Genomic DNA, 18,923 nt, shown 5'->3' on the forward strand with positions numbered 1-18,923 from the left:
TGGACTTAGACCTGTTTCTAAAATTTTCACATGTATCTCTATCTTCCCCCATGTAACCAAAGATATATGTATGTATAACTGATCATCAGAATTAGAAATCAGTAATTGCCTACATTGGAAAATAGAAATGAGCCATCTAGGAAAGAGATTTTCTCACCATTGATTATACGATGTATATGTCTTCTCTCTAATATGGTAATATGGTTGTAGGATTATTTTTAGTGACCCTAGCTCTCATTAAAGCAGATCTCAAAACATGACTTGGAACCATTTTTCTGTTATAGAATTATACCGTTCCTTCTGGTGACTTGTTGATGTTGTCTCCATTTTGGCTACATAGAAATCCAAAGTATTTTCCTGAACCTGACCTGTTCAAGCCTGTAAGTTGTCTCTTTCAGTATACATTGTCCTTGGATTTCCTCTTTATGCCAGGAGTATGAATTCATAAATTAACTAGGGCTATATCATTAAGCATCCATATTTCTCTGGTAACTAAGGCTACAAAGCACAGACAAGATTTGTAATATAGATGTCATAACATTTACAAATCAGATAGAAAAGTTTTTGCAATAAGCTTCACCAACTTTAAAATAAATTTTTGTCTGAAACCAGCAGGACATGTTAAAAGTAAATATGCTTGGTTCTGATAGAAGCCATATTTCATGTTCTTCAGGCAATTGCTTATGTTATTGGTTTCCAAGGAGTACAAAAATAAAAATGAAGCAAATTAAAACTGTGTTCTGCTATTTCTTAGAACTGGGGAGTTACAGGGCTAAACAAAATCTTAAGAGGTCATTTAGTCCATTCTCTGCCTTTAGGTAAAACTGTCAAAAATGGCATCCAGATGTATTAATTCTGCAGACCAAGCTTTCTCCAACAGGGAGGGCTGTCAGTGTCTCATTACTAAATTTATTACCAAGGGCAATTTTATGATGGAGTCTGAGGCCTTATTGTAAATATTCTTCCTCTTCTGAGGTCAATTCTGTGGTTGATTTACATTATCATTTACATTTACCACTTAACAAAGTTCTTTTTAAACCTTTTTATTTATTAGTTCCCATTCCAAAAACATAATTGTGGCTGATATTAATAACAGGTTGGAAAAAATTACCAACAACCCTGCAACTTTATATGCAAGGATTAGCTGTACAAGATCATTTTTAGCCTAGAGAAATAAAGTTAAGCTTATTTATATAAGACTGATTTAGAAAAAAAATGTTTTCTTCCCACAGGAACGTTGGAAAAAGGCAAATTTAGAGAAGCATGCTTTCTTGGACTGCTTCATGGCATTTGGGAGTGGGAAGTACCAGTGTCCTGGAAGGTCAGTGCGACAGCTGGGGCACATTTATCCAGAAAGTCTGCAGAAAGACGAGGGCTTGGAGGGGGAAAGCTTTGGTTTAATCCCTCTTTTCTCTATTATCAAAACTACAGGGAAATCTAGGAGACCACATTCTGTTTGATTGGCCCTCATACTGTGCGATGTCTTTGTGGGAATGTCTGCAGTGGCTTCTGATAGGAGACCTTGTGAGAATAAAATATTATAGTTGCAGCTGCCAGATGAAAGCTGGGTTTGTGTTTCAAATGCTCAGCTTTTCTGTAAGGATAATTTGAAGTGGTTTGAGTTCTACCTTTTTTAAAGATATAGATAGAAGAATAATATTTCTTGAACAACAACATTAGCACGGACATTTGCTGGGATTACAGAATATCTTTAACTTTGAGCATGAAAGCAGCTTACTGGGTGGTTTTTCTTTATTGAATTAGTTTGGTTCTGTAAAAAGTTGCCTTTGATATCTTTTCGAGTTAAATTAATGTGGCACCCAGGCCTCCTCTTCAATGTGATGCCCTGTTCTAGTGCAAATTATTTACTGTTTATTTATTCAAGAAGAAACCTTTCTGAACATCTCACCTGTACCAGGCCCTCTGCTAGGCATTAGGGATAGAGCACTGAGGAAGATGGACATGGTCCCTGACCTCATAAAACTTACAGCCTACATTAAATAAATCCCATTTCCTTGTTGGTGATGGTTCTGTTGGAGAAATGTTGGTACCTATTTGTAACAAAATCTCACTCAGTGAACACACAAATCCTTTAAAAATTCTATATTCGAAATATTGTAGTTTCTTAAGGCAATTGTCTTTGTTGTTTGAACATAATTACCAATCCATGTTTGCAATTGTGACTTACTCAACAGCATCCGTTCAACTCCTCCTTTGTTTTATAATATCAACTTGCTTTTCATAATTGACACCTCCCCCAAAATGGTTTTAATTAGCCTTAGCCAACCATGGAAATTCTATCTTCCTTCTTAGAAGTTATTCTAGAAGCTGAGGGGTAAGCAGATCTGTGCCTGGTGTTTCCCTGGAGACAACTATTCATCCTGGGGTAGGTCCTTGACTTAAACTGGCCAATCAGACTGAAAGGAGAGACTTTTTTCTTTCACGGTTAGGAGAGAGGCCCCCTCTGTCCTCCCCCATTGGAAGTGAACAAGCAAGCAGGTAGCTAGCTCCAGTTGTTGCTAAGAGCCAGTTCAAGAGGAATAAGCTTTAGGATGGTTTGGAGTCTGTGGACACAGAGTAGAGATATGGGAAGAGCCTGGTCCATGAGATGTCATGTGCGACTGAATCATCAGTTTTGAGGAGCTTCTCTACTTCCTGTTATGTTAGATAATAAATGTTTTTTATTAATAATATATATTACATATATATGTAATAAATGTTCACTTATTTTTAAGGCAGTTTGAGTTGGAGGTTTCCTTGGTTAGATCTGAAAGCATGCTGACATACCCACCAAAAAACTCCAAAGTTAACATTATAATTGAGTGTCAGATACTTTAAGGGAATAGTATAACCAACAAAAACAAACAATAACTACAAAAACCCATCATGCTCACCCTTTCTCATATTATTTTTACTTTAGAAAAGCAGTTCTGTTTTTTTTTTAATTAATTAATGTATTTGTTTTTGTTTTTGGCTGCATTGGGTCTTCGTTGCTGCGCGCGGGCTTTCTCTAGCTGCGGCGAGCGGAGGCCACTCCTCCTTGCGGTGCATGGGCCTCTCATTGCGGTGGCTTCTCTTGTTGCGGAGCACGGGCTCTAGGCGCACGGGCTTCAGTAGTTGTGGCTCCCGGGCTCCAGAGTGCAGGCTCAGTAGTTGTGGCACACGGGCTTAGTTGCTCCGCAGCATGTGGGATCTTCCCGGGCAGGGATCGAACACGTGTCCCTCATTGGCAGGCGGATTCCTAACCACTGCGCCACCAGGGAAGCCCAGAAAAGCAGTTCTTAAACCAATAGTACATTTATTATTTTTGTCACCAATATCAATGTTGTAAGAGTAGGTCTTCTAAAAATGTTAGATATTACTTTTTTTCAGGTCCCTTTAAATATATTCCCAGTTGTAACTAAAGAGTTTACTATCAGCATCTTTGAAATTGAGCTAGAAGTATTTTAGACCAAGCACTGAAATGCTTTGCAATGAAGCATGTAGTATGGGCCAATGATCAAGGATTAACTGATGACTATGGTTTCTAAGAGGGGCTGTTAGGACATTACTGTGATATCTTTTGAGACTGACAGACATTTGCTTGAGTTTGACAGTAATGGGTACAAAAGAGGGGACCATGACATTTCACCTCAATCAATAGTATATTATTTATACAGAAACTATACATTTTTCAATGTACCGAGCTTGTACTATATGTAAGGCAGTGTTCTGGGTACTGCAGAAGCTTTGGGCAAGAGTAAGACATGTTCTCAGCCCTCAGGAGATGATGTCTTGGAGAAGGCGAGGAGGATACCATATCGAGTTCATAAATAACTGCAAGGAACGCAGGGTGAGAGATGGCCAAGCATCACGCTGTGGGGATTCAAGAGAGAGGGTGTATCTGGTCAGGGTGATCTTAGGTGATTTTCTTGGGAGAGTGGCCTTTGAAGGGTTGGATGAACTTCCAGACTGAGGGAATAGTGATCGAGGGGTCATTTAGTACAGGGGTATGTAGGTTAGGGGTTATGGTTTTACCGTTACTGAGACCAGATTACAAGTGGTGGCAAGAAGACAGACTGAAAAGGTACCTTGGCCCAACTGGGAAGGCCCTTTAATACCTAGGTACACAGCTCACAAGACACTAATGAAGTATTAAAAAGTTTTGGGTAGAGCAGACTAGAGTGGGGCATGCTGACATTCCATGTGAGAGACATGGAGTGGTGCAATCTAGCAGATTTGGAAGATGATTAGAAACAGTGACCAGATGAGAGGGAGGATTTGAGGAATGCTGTAGCTTTGAATCTAGGTGGCTGGAAGAGATGGTAGAAATAGAGAAATTAGGAACAGGAACAATTTTGGGGACAAGATATTAAGTTTTCCTTTGAAAACTTTTGAGTGTGAAGTGCAGCAAAACATATATCATGTAACCAAAATCATATAACCAAAATCTACAGGTTAAATACGAATGTTGAATAAATATGACTTAATTTTTAAAAACCTACTTAATCTAGTTTTCTATTAAGCTTCTATTTTTAATAGTCCATAATTTTCCTGTTACTTATTTTAAACAGCCAACTCATGAAACATTTTTTAAAAAAAACAGACAAAACAGAAAATTGTTCAAGAAGGTGAATGATTTCATTTGGACAACATATGCCAAGATAGATCTTTGCACTAGAAAGTTAATCCCACAAACCCTTAGTATAATCCCTAGAAAATTGCACCCATTCTTAGTTTGTGTACCTCAAGCCAATTTATTTTCTCATGTACCAAATACTCAGTGAGTCAGAGAAAGTTGCCTGGGAAGTAGATGACGATCAAAGTTCGTCAAGAAAACAGTCTTGTGGCCTTGCAGCTGTCGCCCCTTGGTGTTCAGGCCACTGAGGCAGTCTGAGAGCCCCTCTCCCAAGTGAACACTGAATAAGAGCTCAGTGCTTCCATCATCTGCCAACCAAAAAGCAGAATGGAAGAACTAGAGTTCCTCCTCTGAATGATGGGAGTTCAGAAAATATATGTGGAGGGTGAACCCCTTGCTAGGCACTTCCCTGTAGTGGAAGGGACCCCTTCCCAGTAAATCTACTGCTGGAGAAGTCTAGTGATTTTGCAGAAAAACAAACAGGAGAAAGCACACGAACTACTAGACTTTACCAGCCATGGGAGTATGCGAAATGAAGAGTGGACATTTTCCTCTTAACTGTGAATTTAGATGGAGGAATAGGACAGGGGATTTCCAGTGGGTGTCTCTGAGAGTTGATGATCTTAGCAGAAAGGGATGTGCTTGCCATCCCCACCCCCTGGAATGCACACCAAAGCCAACAGCCCTGATTTTCCTTGGTTCCCACCCCTGCAAGAGGATCCCAGTTGGCTGTATCATTGTGCTAACTGATATGGGTTAAATTCCAGTGTAAAACAATAGCCCTAATCTTTGGCAAGATAACCCCCTTACAAAGGCATGCTTGGATAAGAAAAGGGTGTAATAAGAGGAAGGCTGCAGTACTTGAGACATGGAAATGAAGCATGGATTCCTCAGGGATAAAAACTGTGATTTCTACTTTTTTGTGTGTTTGGGTTCTTCATGTATCCTAGGGCAGTACTAGGTCATAAAGTCATGGACTTATCTTGAATTACTAATGAAAATCATATCGCTGTTGGAAAATTAATTCAAACATAGGTCCAGCTGATAGTAGGTTAGTAGTACTATTATTCAACCCACCAAATATCTCTTGAGCACCTAGTATTAATATGATTTCCTTCGTTCAATAAATATTTATCAATTGTATGCTATATGTCAGGGTAGAGTTCTAGGAGTTACCTTGGAAAACAAAATAATGGATGAAGTCCCTTCCCTCAAGGAGATTATAATCTAACTCAAGACACCTTATTAAACACTAGGGAGATTCAAAGACACATAACATTCCTGAATTGCTTATAATGCAGTTGGAGAGATGAGACATAGCAACATGAAAAACAAGCTCTACTTAATAGCATAAGATGGCACTTGAGAAATGCCAGAGGACTGATCTATATCATAATTGCCATAGGAACTCAGAGGAAAGGGCACTGGAAAAGGCTTTATGGACTAGATGAAAATAATTAGTAAACAGCACAAAAGAAAGCATACCTTCCTGAAAGGCAGTGGTATCAAATGTTGAGGGTAGAAAAAAAATTAAGTGCTCGCAGGAATGTAATGTACCTATGTTAGTGGTAGCAAGGCAACTCTATATTGGGGGTTTGTGAAGCTCTGAGTACAGTAGTTTCTATATGTTTATTATATTAATGATAATGTAATTTTAATAATTGTGCCTTATTCAGTAAAATATCTTTGCGCAATCTTGTGTTTGAGAAGCGCTATACTGAGAGATAGCTGATCGCTCTTGAGGAGTGAGCACCAGTTCCTCTGGATTTCATGAGAAGTTGCGAATTCAATTCATTCTGAGGAATTTGTTACATAAACAAATGCATCCCCTCAACTCCAGTTGGTAAATGGAACGGAATGAACTGGACTTACTCATATAATATTGCCCTAACATTTTCACTATGGCCATGCACATGTCCTGGAGGGGGTGTGAAAAGGGTCGAGAGTGGGAAGAGCGGATGTAGTTAACTCCAAGACTGAGCGAGGCTGCCGGATCCTTTATTAACTTCTAGCCATGCTTCTCTCTCCTTTCTGCTTTACTGAGGGGCAATGACTCACTCAAAGGAGCACAGAAACCATTGGTGAAATCGCAGTCATTACTTTCCCAGCCATTTCATTCTGACACTTCATTAGGAGGCTAAGATTTAAGTCTGTCAAGAACAGAAGCAGCAAATTCCAGAGTGATTTTTTTAAATTTATTTTTTATACAGCAGGTTCTTATTAGTTATCTGTTTTATACATATTAGTGTATATATGTCAATCCCAGTCTCCCAATTCATCCGACCACCATCACCCCCCCCCGACCCCCGCTTTCCCCCTTTGGTGTCCATACGTTTGTTCTCTACATCTGCCTTGCAAACCAGAGTGATTTTTGATACTTAGGCCAAAGTGCTTCTAAAATAAAACATGTTCATTTCTGCTCCAAAAATGCCAGAAAGGACCCTCTTTTCCTTTATTTACCAAAGAGATCGCTAGCCTCTCAGTCGTGCACAGGACATCTGCACAGGATTTGTAGCTGTTGGAGAGAAAGAAAGGGCACTTTGGGCTGGGTATCTCCCCACCCCCCCTTTTTTTTTTTCATGGGCTTTCTCCCCTCATCAAACTGAGTTACTGCTCTTTGATAAGTTTGGTCTCTCTGTTTTTCAGAAAGAAGTTTCAGCTCCTAGGAAAAGAGGACTGGCATTAAAACTGTGCTATATCACAATTGCCCATGGGTTATTATCTCTCCATCATTAATGTCTTCTTCTTCCTTGCTAATTGCCCTAATTTTCATTTGGAGATTCGTGGGATGCTGAGGTGCTGATTCCGCCCCCAGCTCTATAGGAGTGAAGAACTGTCCCCTAAGCCAATTCTCACATCCCATCCCTGTGCCCTCCCTCCCTTCCCATAGTGATTGATTTTAGTCTTGCCTTGTGTTTTAAGCAGTACAATTAACTACCAAGTGAAAGTTTCTGTTGAGACTTCTGGGTCAGAAATAATCATTCCCTGTAGGGTGTGAATAATGAAGCACTTGGCCCCAGAAACTGTCGGCAGCTATTTTGAGACTATAAAAGCAGGATGAAGTTGGTACCATAGAGCAGAGCAGCAGAGGCGAACTGGCTTCATGGTAACATCATTGAGCCGTTGGAGTGATCTCTGCCTGAGGCCAGCACCAGCTCTAGGTTTTTCAGGTACATAAATCGATACAGTCCCTTCAATACAGAAACCAGTCTAATGGGGTTTTCTGTCACTTGCAACCAAAAGCGTCCTAAGTAATATATAATTTCCTTAAAAGCAAAAGCTTTCTTTCAAGATCTGTTGAACTCCATGAAAGATTGTATTAACATATACTAACCACATCAGTTAATAGCTTTCTAAATAGCTTGGGCTTTGTAAGGGGGTGGAGTTTCATTTACTCTGGGTATATCACCAAAGTAAACAAAAACAAATGTCATTTCTTAAATTTTTCCTCCTGGAGGGTCTGGAATTTAAGATATAGCACAAGATCAATTCTATTTGGTGGGTAATTCATCTTAATGAAGGCAGTAATGTTCCTTTGCCCTTTTCTTGAATAAGAAGCTTTGGAAAGAGGTATCCAGTGTCTAGCTCATAGTTCATACATAGGGGAGTTTTTCTTCTAGGAGGATCACCGTTAAAATAATCCTGCCTGCAGCTCTGAAAAGCAGTGACCTCAGAGACAGTACTCCCACTAGGACGTGATTCTCATCTCCCCAGTGAAACAGAAAATGGTATCTCAAGTCAAGAAGCCCTGAGGTCCTCCAGACCTTTTCCTCTTGCTTCCTCAACTGCTTTCTCTCCAACTTTTCCCCCTTCTAAATATGTCCCATTCCCTTCTCTTCTCTTTCTCACATCTTATCTTCTTTTCCTGCTCTTCCAGTTTACCCTAATCCTGTTCTTATTTTATTCTGGATTTGCTTCCCCGTATTTAGGACCATCATCTCTCTGCTCACTTTTCCAGATTTTGCCCACACCATCATTCCCAATCAAGCGTTTGGTGCCCCAGCCATAATGTTTCCTGTGTAGCTGAGGTATTCTTGGTAATTTTAATTTTGTGTGCTAAAACTAAAAGGTTTGATAAACTACATCTTTTAACATATTTTTTTCCCTTTCTGCTTGTCAAGTGCCTCTAGATCAGTGATTCTAAAGTATGATCCCCAGACCACCAGTAATAACATTACATGGAAACTTGTAAAAAATGCAAATTGGGCTGCCCTCCCCCAGAACTACTAAGTCAGAAACTCTGGGGGTCGGCCAAGCAACTTGTGTTTGAACAAGCTTTTCCATGTGATTCTGATGCATGCTAAAGTGTGAGAAACACTGGTCTAGATTATTTTGCCTCCTGTCTTATAGGTTTTTATTTTCCTATAAGATTTCTTAAAGGGGATGAGGTTGTGGGAAAAGTACTTCCCCTTTAACTTGAATAGCCATGCTTCATTGAAGGATGCCTGTGAAAGTATGTCTGTATGCTGCCTTCTCTGAATTCCAGGGCAAGATCATTCTATTTTCATAAGCTGCAGCTGGTAGCAACTAGGAATATACTTCAGAGCCCCTGCTCCTGGCAACAGTGGCAGTTTTCCAGCCCATGCTGGCACTGCCCGCAATGACGTCTAGTAGGAAAAAAAGAGAGAGATTTTCTTTTAAAAAGGGAAAGAGGGATTCAGTCTCAAAATCAAGACATCTAAAACTAAAATCCTTACTTACCGCTAACCCTAGCATTCTTCCTGTACTCTCAGTTTCTCTTCCATGTCTCACTGATCTCCTAGGTCTGGGCTTCTGGAGCCCCCTTTGCTCCTCCCTCTTCTCGGCCCGCCGTGTCTACTCCCACCTCCTAAACCAGGTCGTCATGCCCCAGGTGATGTCATCATTTTCTTACCCTTCCCCCAGCTGTATTATCTCTTCTTTCAATCCATCTTACTCACTACATACAGATGAATTTTCCTTAAATAATTAGCTCTAATTGTCACTTTCTTGTTAAGACTCTGGCACCACTGCCTGCCAGCCAAACTCATCAGCCTAGAACTCCAGACTCTCCAAAAATCTGACACAAATACATCTTTCTGAACATCTGGGAACGCCCGCCCCAGAGGGTCTACCAGTTGTCCCCTGACTACTGTGCCCATTCCTCCCCTCACTCTCACTCTATACTGGGTCTGGAATGCCCCCACTCAACATGTCTACTTATTGAAGCCTGTCCTTCCATCCAGGTCGAGCTCAGGTGTCACCTCCACATAGAGTTGGTCAACTCTGGGTTACGGTGCTTGCTCCAGACCCCAAATCTCCGTAGCCCTTCTGTTTCCACATTTATCTTACATTGTTACCTTTCCCATCTCTCCATGTGCATTACTAGCAATGTGAGGGTGGAGTCCAGGTTTTGTAGGACTTTGTGTTCTGTGTAGCTTGAACATTTATTTACAAATGGGGAAAACACACAAGTACTCAGTATTTAAGGAGTTTTCAACATGTTTCTATTTTAATGAGCTTTACTTGTAGATGTGTAATGTTGTTCTTGTAAGTGTAAAAAATACATATTATAAATAATATGCCTCATTATTTTTACTGTTTTGACATTAGAAGTATTAAGAAAACATTCCTAGCATGAACATAGCTCAGCTTGCTTCTGAGGAGCTTTTGTAAAAATATGGATTTATGAGGCTCATTTTCTTTGGAGTAACGGAGCTTTTAATGTTACAGGTATGTATGGGTTAGTCCCTGATGTTTTAGACATCGAACAAAATTCAGTAACATGGTAAAGGCTTGAAAGCACAATTTATTTTTTGCCGTTGCAAAAAAATTAACTTTATTTAGTGGATAATTTAGGTAATTCTGCTAGAATATCCAAATATTTGGATTTGGAGAAAATAAGAGTTTTAGCACATATTACTTTATTATCTGTTATTAACTCATCTTACTTTTTTTTTTAATCAGAATATCAAAATGTTTAGAAATGATAGTAAATGTAAATGTAATATTAATATTTATACTATTTCAATAACTAATACTAATTTAATAACTGAACTAACTTAACCCTCAAAAATAAAAGAAGAAAAATACTAAAGCCTTACCATGCACACAGAATTAGTTGGTCAAAAGCCTGAACTATAGTTTTACCTTAAAGGAAATTCAGTTTTATGATTTTTAAGACCATCACAGGGACTAAAGTTAGTTAAGGAAATGCTTACAGGTTCTAGTGGAAAACTATTTTAATGAACTGATAAACATTAGCTCTATTTCGAATCAAAACATGCATAATGTTTCTAAAATAGTTCAATGTGTGCTCTTAAATAGCTTAGGAACTATTTCTTGTTTACATGACTTATTTTCATGATAGAGGAAATATTCATTGAGGGCCTCTTATGTATAATAATGTTTAAAGAACCTTCATTTTCACATATAAGTATAATTTTTCAGTACAATTTATTCACAAGGTCTGTTGTATGTTCAGGGTCAAAGTCCCAACACTGTCACATGACACATTCAAGCCCCTCGGTCCCTCCTGCTCGGTCCACTCCATTTCTCATCACCTCACCTTCTACAGGGAGTAGACAACTTGCAGGCCCCTAGGCGTTCCAGGGCCCCTTCTAAGTCTGTGCCTTGGTTACCCTCTGACTGGAGGGACTTCTTCCCTGGAACGGCCCCACGTACCCCGCCAAATGGTCCATTGTCCTTATTGCCGCGGTGCCTCTCCTCCAGGGACTGGAGAGGAAGGATGCCAGGCACCTTTTCCCCAGGGGGCTGAGTTCAGAGAAGCCCTCCGGTCATGGCAAGCTAAAGTTAGAGAAGGGCTGAAAACAGAGTTCTAAGAAAATAGGATTTGTTTGGATAAAGGAGAACCTTTATCCAAAAACGGTTTTATAATTCACAAATGCAAAATTAGCAAGCATTTTTCTCGTGCTGCCAGGTAACCGCTGAATATCGGCAAGTCGCTGCTTATTCTACCAAACACAAAATGTCCGTTTAGTGAGCTCATCTAATTTACTTCTAGGAAGGGTGCTGAGGACTGAGAAGGATTGGCTGTTTTATGTAAGCGGGAATGTTAATGTTTCATTTTACACGTGGGTACTCGTTGCCACCTTTCCCGTTAGATACGGAATTCGCAGCCTCCGTGAAACGCCTTCTTCACGGGGCTTTGGAGATAATCACTCTCTTTTCATTATCCTACCCCTTTGGCTACTTCTTCTCAGGCTCCTTTGCTCATCTTCCTCACATTTCTAACCTCCAAATTTTGGACTGCCCCAGGGCTCTCTCTTCAGATTTCTTATTTTTTTCTATTTAAGTGACTTCATCCTGTCCCTTGGCTTTAAATAATTGTCTGAATAGTGATGACTCTGTATTTATTTATCTGTTGTACCTCCAGCCCTGATTGAATCCCCACCCAAACACCAGGCTCATCCCCAGCCTCCACTCAACATCTCCACTGGATGTCTCCGAGGCACTGGTCTATAGCAAGCTGCACTGAACAGGTCCAGAAGTGAGCTCTTCAACGTGTTCCTACTTCAGCCTTCCCCACCGCTATATCCTTGCATTTCCTCAGGCCAAAAACTTCGAGTCGTCCTTGACTCTTTACGTTTTCCACATCTGCCATGCAAACCATCAGCCTATCCTACAAAGTACATACAGATGCTAACCATGACTATTCCATCATCCTGGTCCAAGTCACCACTTTCCATCACCTGGAAGATTATAATGGCTTCCTAATCAGTCTTCTAGCATCACATTATATTTTATTCTCAATGTAGCAGCCAAATGATCCTTTTAAAACTTAATGCAAATTTGTTTAAAACTGTCCAATGGCTTGTCTCACGGAACAAAATGAAGTCTTTAATGTGCCCATAACGTTAAGGTGATAGTCAGTCATTCTGTAGAGAATCTGAAGAATAAACATTTGGATATATCATAAGGAAATTGGACATTGTGTGCCCATCACGGGCTGCTTTGAAAATCTCAAGTCCCGAGGACAACCATCATGGCCAGAAGTGGACATCCTAATTTGTTAGAAGTTTGACAGAAACTTAGTTGTGAGAGATTCTGAACCTGCAAATTAGCAAAATCGCTTTTTATTGGAATCGCTGCTAACTTTGATCTGAATCAATAAAGATTGGGACATTCTATTTCATAGACATTGACACTCAGTTGGAATGAATTATCTTTAGCATTTCTAAGTAGGTAGGATTAAATTTACATCCCAAATATTCGTGAAGAATTGATCTGGTATCCAAGTAGGTCCTAACAACACCTGGAGTGGTCCAGATTTCATCTGAAATAAAATATAGGCAAGATGTTTCAAGAATACCAGCGGGAAACAAATCTAATTATCTGATATGAATAGCAGATCATTCATGTTCATTCATTCACTCATGCAATCAACAAACATTGAGGATTCAATGATAAATAAGACATGGTTCCTGCTTTTGTGAAGATGGTAGTCTATAAGGGGGGACAGACATGAAAACAATTAACTGTAATAGAGTGGGATTGTAGGATAAGGGTGTTAGTTGAGGGATGTTAAAAGTGCCACAGAAACATAGAAAAGGATGGAAAAGTAAGGAAATTGAATCTGCTTTATGGAGGCATCACCTTCCATCATCTATTCATCTATTCAGTCAACATTATTCGGCACCACCAGAGCCCTCTGCACTGTGTTAAAGGCCCAACAATATAACCCCAGGAGAGGGATGGCCAATAAGCAATCACAGTTCAGTGCAATAGATACAAAGGCTGAAATGTGCACTGGGAGCCATGGAATGGAGAGGAAGGACACCTCAGCCCAGAAGCAAGAGACCAGGGAATGCCTCCAGGGGAAACTGAGCCTCAGGCAGGGGGAGGGCTTGCAACAGAGAACATCGCCATTCAGGGAACTCAAGTATGCGGTGTGGCAAGAGCACGGGTTTCAAGGAGGAGCTATGGGGGAGAGGAGTCTGGAGAAATAGGGAGGGAGCAGATCTTCGAGGGCTGGCTGTGTTCCCTGTGGCATCTGGAAGGAAATGAGAAGCATTGACAGGTGGTATGTGTGTGTATGTATGCATGTGTGTAAAATGAGGAAACAGTGATAGATTTCTGTTTTAGAGAGTTTACTCTAGTGGGAGAGTGAAGGATAGAGTGGAGAGAAGTGACACTGGAAACAAAGCAACCCATCTGGAAACCCAGGTGATTCAGGAATCCAGGACATAAATAGATGATGAAGACCTACACTGGGGAGCAGTGGAGGGACTGGAGATAGGGGATAAGGAGAGCGACTAGGGAAACATTTGGAAGATAAAACACCTCGGCGCCTAACTGGACAGGAAAGGGAATGGAGACGATTGGGTCTGTGATGATGAACAGTTTTCTGATGTTGGGCTAATCGTACTTATTAGGGGCCATTCCCCCTAAAATGGTTTGCCTTCCCTAAGGAGAGCTCAGAACAACCCACTGGGATGCCAGGAGATGTAGCAGAATTCCATTTACACTTTTCTCGGTTTTTAAATTTCTATGTATATGTGTCTACAAAGTCGATAATAAACTAATACAGTTGTATGCTATACAATCTATAAATAAATGATTATCAATATATTGTAGAGTATGCTCAAACATTTTATTATGAGAGGTGTATGATCAAACAACTTGGGAGACTGAGTGCAGGATTACAAAAGGAAAAAATTTGGTAGTTATGGGGAATTTTAGGTGCCTACAGAACATTTAGGCAGTAATTTCCAGTGGGCAATAAGGGTCTAGATCAGACAGGACTGTCCAATGGAGCTTTCTGTGATCATAGAAAAGTTCTAAATATGTACTGTTCAATATGGTGGCCGGTAACCACTTATGGCCATTGAGCGCTTAAAATGTGGTTAGTGCAACTGAGGAACTGAAATTTTTTATTTTGATAAATTTAAATTTATTTAAATAACAGCCACATGTAGCTACCGGTCACCATATTAGAAAGGACAGATCTAAAACTTAGGAGAGAGACCTGGGATCTCATTCATTAAGTGCTTCCACTGGCTAAGCATTTTACATACATTTTAAAGCAATGTAATCATCCCAGCTACCCTTCTTTACTCTATCCTTTTAATAGGAAAAGTTTATATTGCAAAGAAGAGCACATTTGCTCTGAAATATGTGTAATTTATAGATATTCTTTATTGGTAGATAGTTATGCATCTTTTACAACCAAGCACCAATTTTATTTTCTTTTTCTTTCAGGTGGCTGGCTCTGTTGGAGATTCAAATATTTATTATTTTAATATTGTATTATTATGACTGTAGTCTTCTAGACCCATTGCCAAGACAGGTAAGTGTTTTCAGAATTTTGAATAGCATGACTTTCAAATGTGATATAAACTCTAACTCTTTGGTTTTCATTACTGGGGATGAGCTGACTGATTTCCTCACTTAGACTCATCTTAACAGATGATCTCTGCAGACTGAGAAGATACTCCCTTAATTCCAGGTCAATTCTATGTGCCCCATTATCACAAGACCAGGACCTAATAGTAGCATTTCCACTTAGCGTTAGGAGCTCCTCAACGAATTTACCAATTCTAACCCTTTTCCCAGGGTAAAATAGACATGGCCTTGATGTTGGGCTTGTTTCCCTAGAAAGGCATGTCTGTGGGTCCAAAAGTGAACCATGAGTTTTGGAGGCAAGTCAGAGCCCTTGGTCCATTTGGAAAGCAATGGCACAAAGGAAATTAACCCACAGTAGAAGCAGTGAACATAAATGAAAAGGCCATGACCGTTTCTGACCTCTGACCATTGGATATCTCAATCATTTAACTCCTCTGTGTTGCTATAGTTCTGTTCTCTTAGACCAGTGGCCCTCAAACTGGGGTGAGCATCAGAATTACCTGGGATGGGGGGCTTGTTAGAACATGGAATCCTGGGCCCTAGCCCTAGAGTTCTTGATGAGTATATCTAGGGAGGGGCTTGAGAATTTCTATTTCTGACAAGTTCTGGGTTCTGCTGATGCCTCACTTTGAGGACCACTGTCCTAGGAAACAAGGGAAAGTTCCATTTAATTCCAAATGTTTGGAAGTCCCTTTGAAAACTCTGGATAAAAAGGTGTTATTTAAACTGAGGATGAAGCTGAGAAATTAAGCATTGCAATCTCAGGGCTGTTCACATAGCATTTTGTGCTATGATTTACTCTTGATATAATAAGGGCTAATATATGGAGGGATACATAAAACTCTTGGGTGACATTTCAGTAGAAATTCTGTAAGTGTATAAATGACACAGAAAATATTATATTACTCACAAATATGCACATTTCAGCACTTTGCCTTGATTTCTCTTGCACTTCTATTTTGAGTACAAGCAACAGTGATAAAGAGCTCTCAAAATCTGACGATGAAAGGGAAATCAAAACACCCTTCACAAAGGTTTTCCGCTGAGTACAGTTTTGTTGGCAAAATGGAGATTGGGGCCAGGATTTACAGGCACCAAATACTAGTTTCTGATCCTCCGAGTTAGATGTCACAATTTTGCCCACGACTGACTCAGCATCTAACTATTTTCCCACCAGCAAGAAGACACAGGAATGCCTTTTCACATTAGAAGGATGTCATTTGTCAAAACCATAGGACACCTAACTCTGGAGATCGGTCATTTTGACCAGATCCTTAGGCAGGATTTTTCCCAGCACTTTCTTCCTAGCTAGGAATTCTATTAGTTGTATTTATTATACTTTTTTTAAAAAAACATACATCCTATTTCTCTTTTGACCCTACTAAGAACGTTTTTCAAAGAAATGTTACCCCGATTTGTAAAAAATACAAGTCTGAGAGAATTCTCATCTCAAAGGGCATTTCATTTCACAGTTTTTATTTTAGAAAGATCAATTAAAATTATTTAATTATTGGACTTATGTTACCAAGTTGTGAAAGGAGGTGATCAAAAAATACAGGAAATGACCTTCCAATTACCAAGCTCTTGTAGGAGGGGGATGGGTTGCCAGGGCATGTTCCAGACACCCTGTTGTCAAGTCCAGGGAAATCACAGGACTTGGAAACCAGCTCCCCCAAAGGAATATACTTGCCACAAGAGCAAAAATCAAAGGCTAGCATCCCCGTGAATTTACTTTTGTAACAGTGTTTTATCTTACCTCAAACGGTGTGAAGAAAGTAATTTAATCTTAGTTCTCTCCCAATAAGAACCAAACAATAAGGAAACATTACAAAACTTTCCAGGATCCGTGATTGGTCAGCCATGTCCAGTTGCTGGCAATGGGGACTACTATTCCGTTTTGAGCATTCATAAGAAGACCCACTTCAATTCTCTCCCAAAAACAAGCACATTTTGTGCCAACACAGTGGGGTTTTATTTGGTTGATTGGTTTTGCTTTGCTTTACCTTTGGGGGTAGGGGCATGGATTCTTACAAAATCTCACAAAACCTATGGATCCCCTTTCTAGAAAAGTACACACCTCTTCATACACACAGAATTGTGACTGCAATTTCAGAGAGTCCGTGGAAGTTCTGCAACTCATTCTTTCAACTGCCCTAAGAATCCCCTTGGGGAGGAGCCCTTTCTTTCAAACTGATGACAAAAAAAAGGATGATCTAAATTGGATCGCCCTCCTCCTTCCTCACTCCTTGTCTTCCCCCAACCCTCAGGGCTGACAGAACAGGTTCCTTTTCTTATTCAAGCTCCTAAGCTTCAACAACCTCTTTGTATTGGATTGGCCAAATAGATTGTTCGGGTTTTTCCGTAACATCTTACGGAAAAACCCGAGTAAACTTTTTGGTCAACCCTATATTCTTTGCAATGAACCGACCTCCCCTCACCCCCCCAACACATTCACCCCTTGTTCATAACTAAGACATAACATAACGTATCAGAACATCTGGAACCACAAAAGATCCTTATGGAAAATTGTGATCTTAGGTCCCCTGTAATAGTGGTTCGCACCACCAACACCATGTTGTCTTATGAACATCTATGACATGTGGCATAGAGGTCTCACCCAGCGATTATACATGAAGTGTCACAGATTGGGGGCCAGGAATGTAGAAAGAGCTTTTATTAAAGGGTATCCTCTTTATCCAGATATAAAGTGAAAGGTGGGTGGCAGGCCCATAGCACTGGGGTATGTGAAACTGTGAAGAGGCTGTTATTAGAATAAGGGAATTGCCTCCTTTGCTGTCCCTTGAACGGAAGGCTAAAATTGATGCTTGCCATGGAGAACTCATCAAGCAAAACCTTCCAGTCTTCCAAACCTAAACTCTGTACGTTTCAGGAACAATCACATTGAATAAACCTTAGGTCCAAACTGTTGGCTTATGTCCCTTAACTTCTATATTTTCTGCATTTCTGCTTTTAGAGTTCTCTCCATTTGGTGGGTGTCCAGCAGCCGGAAGGACAATGCCGAATTCAATTTAAACAAAGAAAATGACGTCTGCTGGGCCTAAGGAGGGCCAGGGCCTTCTGGAGGAGTGACTGCCCCCCATCCTCTAGCCTGGCAGCACCTAGACCTGAGTTTGACTAAAATGTATCACTTAATTTTGTTTAAGGATTTAGTTCAAGACAATGTCCAGATGGGATGTGTGTTTGGTATCTCAAGAGTAGACCAAGAATCTGACATCACTCTATATCTATTGATATAGAGACTCCAATACAGGGTTTATAGAAAATGTTTCCATGATCCAAAAAGAGGCATTTCTTAAGAAGTTGGAATTTGGTTTCATGAATCACTGTATCAAAACTTTAAATAGAAATAATGTCACTTGAATGAAAATTTTACTATATTAAATTTACTGTGAAGACAACATACTTAAACTTCTATTTTGAAAAAGGTTAAAAGTCTTAGACTCTAAAAAGTATTAAATAATGATTTCTGGAAAATTGCTATTTTTCTTCATATGATTCTTAACTCTAGCAATTGAAATTCTTAAACCGCTATTAATATAATTCTTTATTAAACATGTCTAACGCTAAAAGTATGAATAATATGATAGCTTTCTAACACCTGTGAAGTCAGGGATCATGTCTGACACTCATTTCTACACTCAACTATGCCTAGGACAGCACCTTCTCTGTAGGACATATTCAATACATGTATGTTGATTGGTGTACTGATTTGTATGTTAGTTAAGATAAACGCAGTCCTTTGACTCCAGGTGTTTGTAATTGTAGTCTGAGATACTATTTTTCCTAATTTATAGAAACTCAAATTAAATGATGTGTCAAGGCAAATAACAACATTTCAATCTATTACTTAAGACTTTTGCCTGAAATACTTACTATGAAATCCAGAAAAGAAATCCTATCATGTTCAGGGAAAATATATGATACTAATAACAGCATGAGTGGTGATGTCATGATTTGTCCT

The 18,923-nt window shown here is 39.7% G+C and overlaps 1 protein-coding gene across 2 annotated transcripts in view; it reads left to right on the forward strand.

Moving 5' to 3' along the window:
* LOC133094450 (24-hydroxycholesterol 7-alpha-hydroxylase) overlaps positions 1-18,344 on the forward strand; it is a 67,675-nt gene extending 49,331 nt beyond the window's left edge. For both annotated transcript variants that reach the window (XM_061195016.1, XM_061195017.1), the window contains 4 exons: positions 285-380; positions 1,233-1,321; positions 14,798-14,885; positions 17,916-18,344. In XM_061195016.1, coding sequence (XP_061050999.1) covers positions 285-380; positions 1,233-1,321; positions 14,798-14,885; positions 17,916-17,987 — 345 coding nt within the window. In that variant the 3' untranslated portion in view covers positions 17,988-18,344. The remainder of the gene's footprint in view (positions 1-284; positions 381-1,232; positions 1,322-14,797; positions 14,886-17,915) is intronic.
* Positions 18,345-18,923: the final 579 nt, after the last annotated feature.

This window comes from Eubalaena glacialis, chromosome 7 (genome assembly GCF_028564815.1).
Source record: "Eubalaena glacialis isolate mEubGla1 chromosome 7, mEubGla1.1.hap2.+ XY, whole genome shotgun sequence".
Classification (NCBI taxonomy): domain Eukaryota; kingdom Metazoa; phylum Chordata; class Mammalia; order Artiodactyla; family Balaenidae; genus Eubalaena; species Eubalaena glacialis.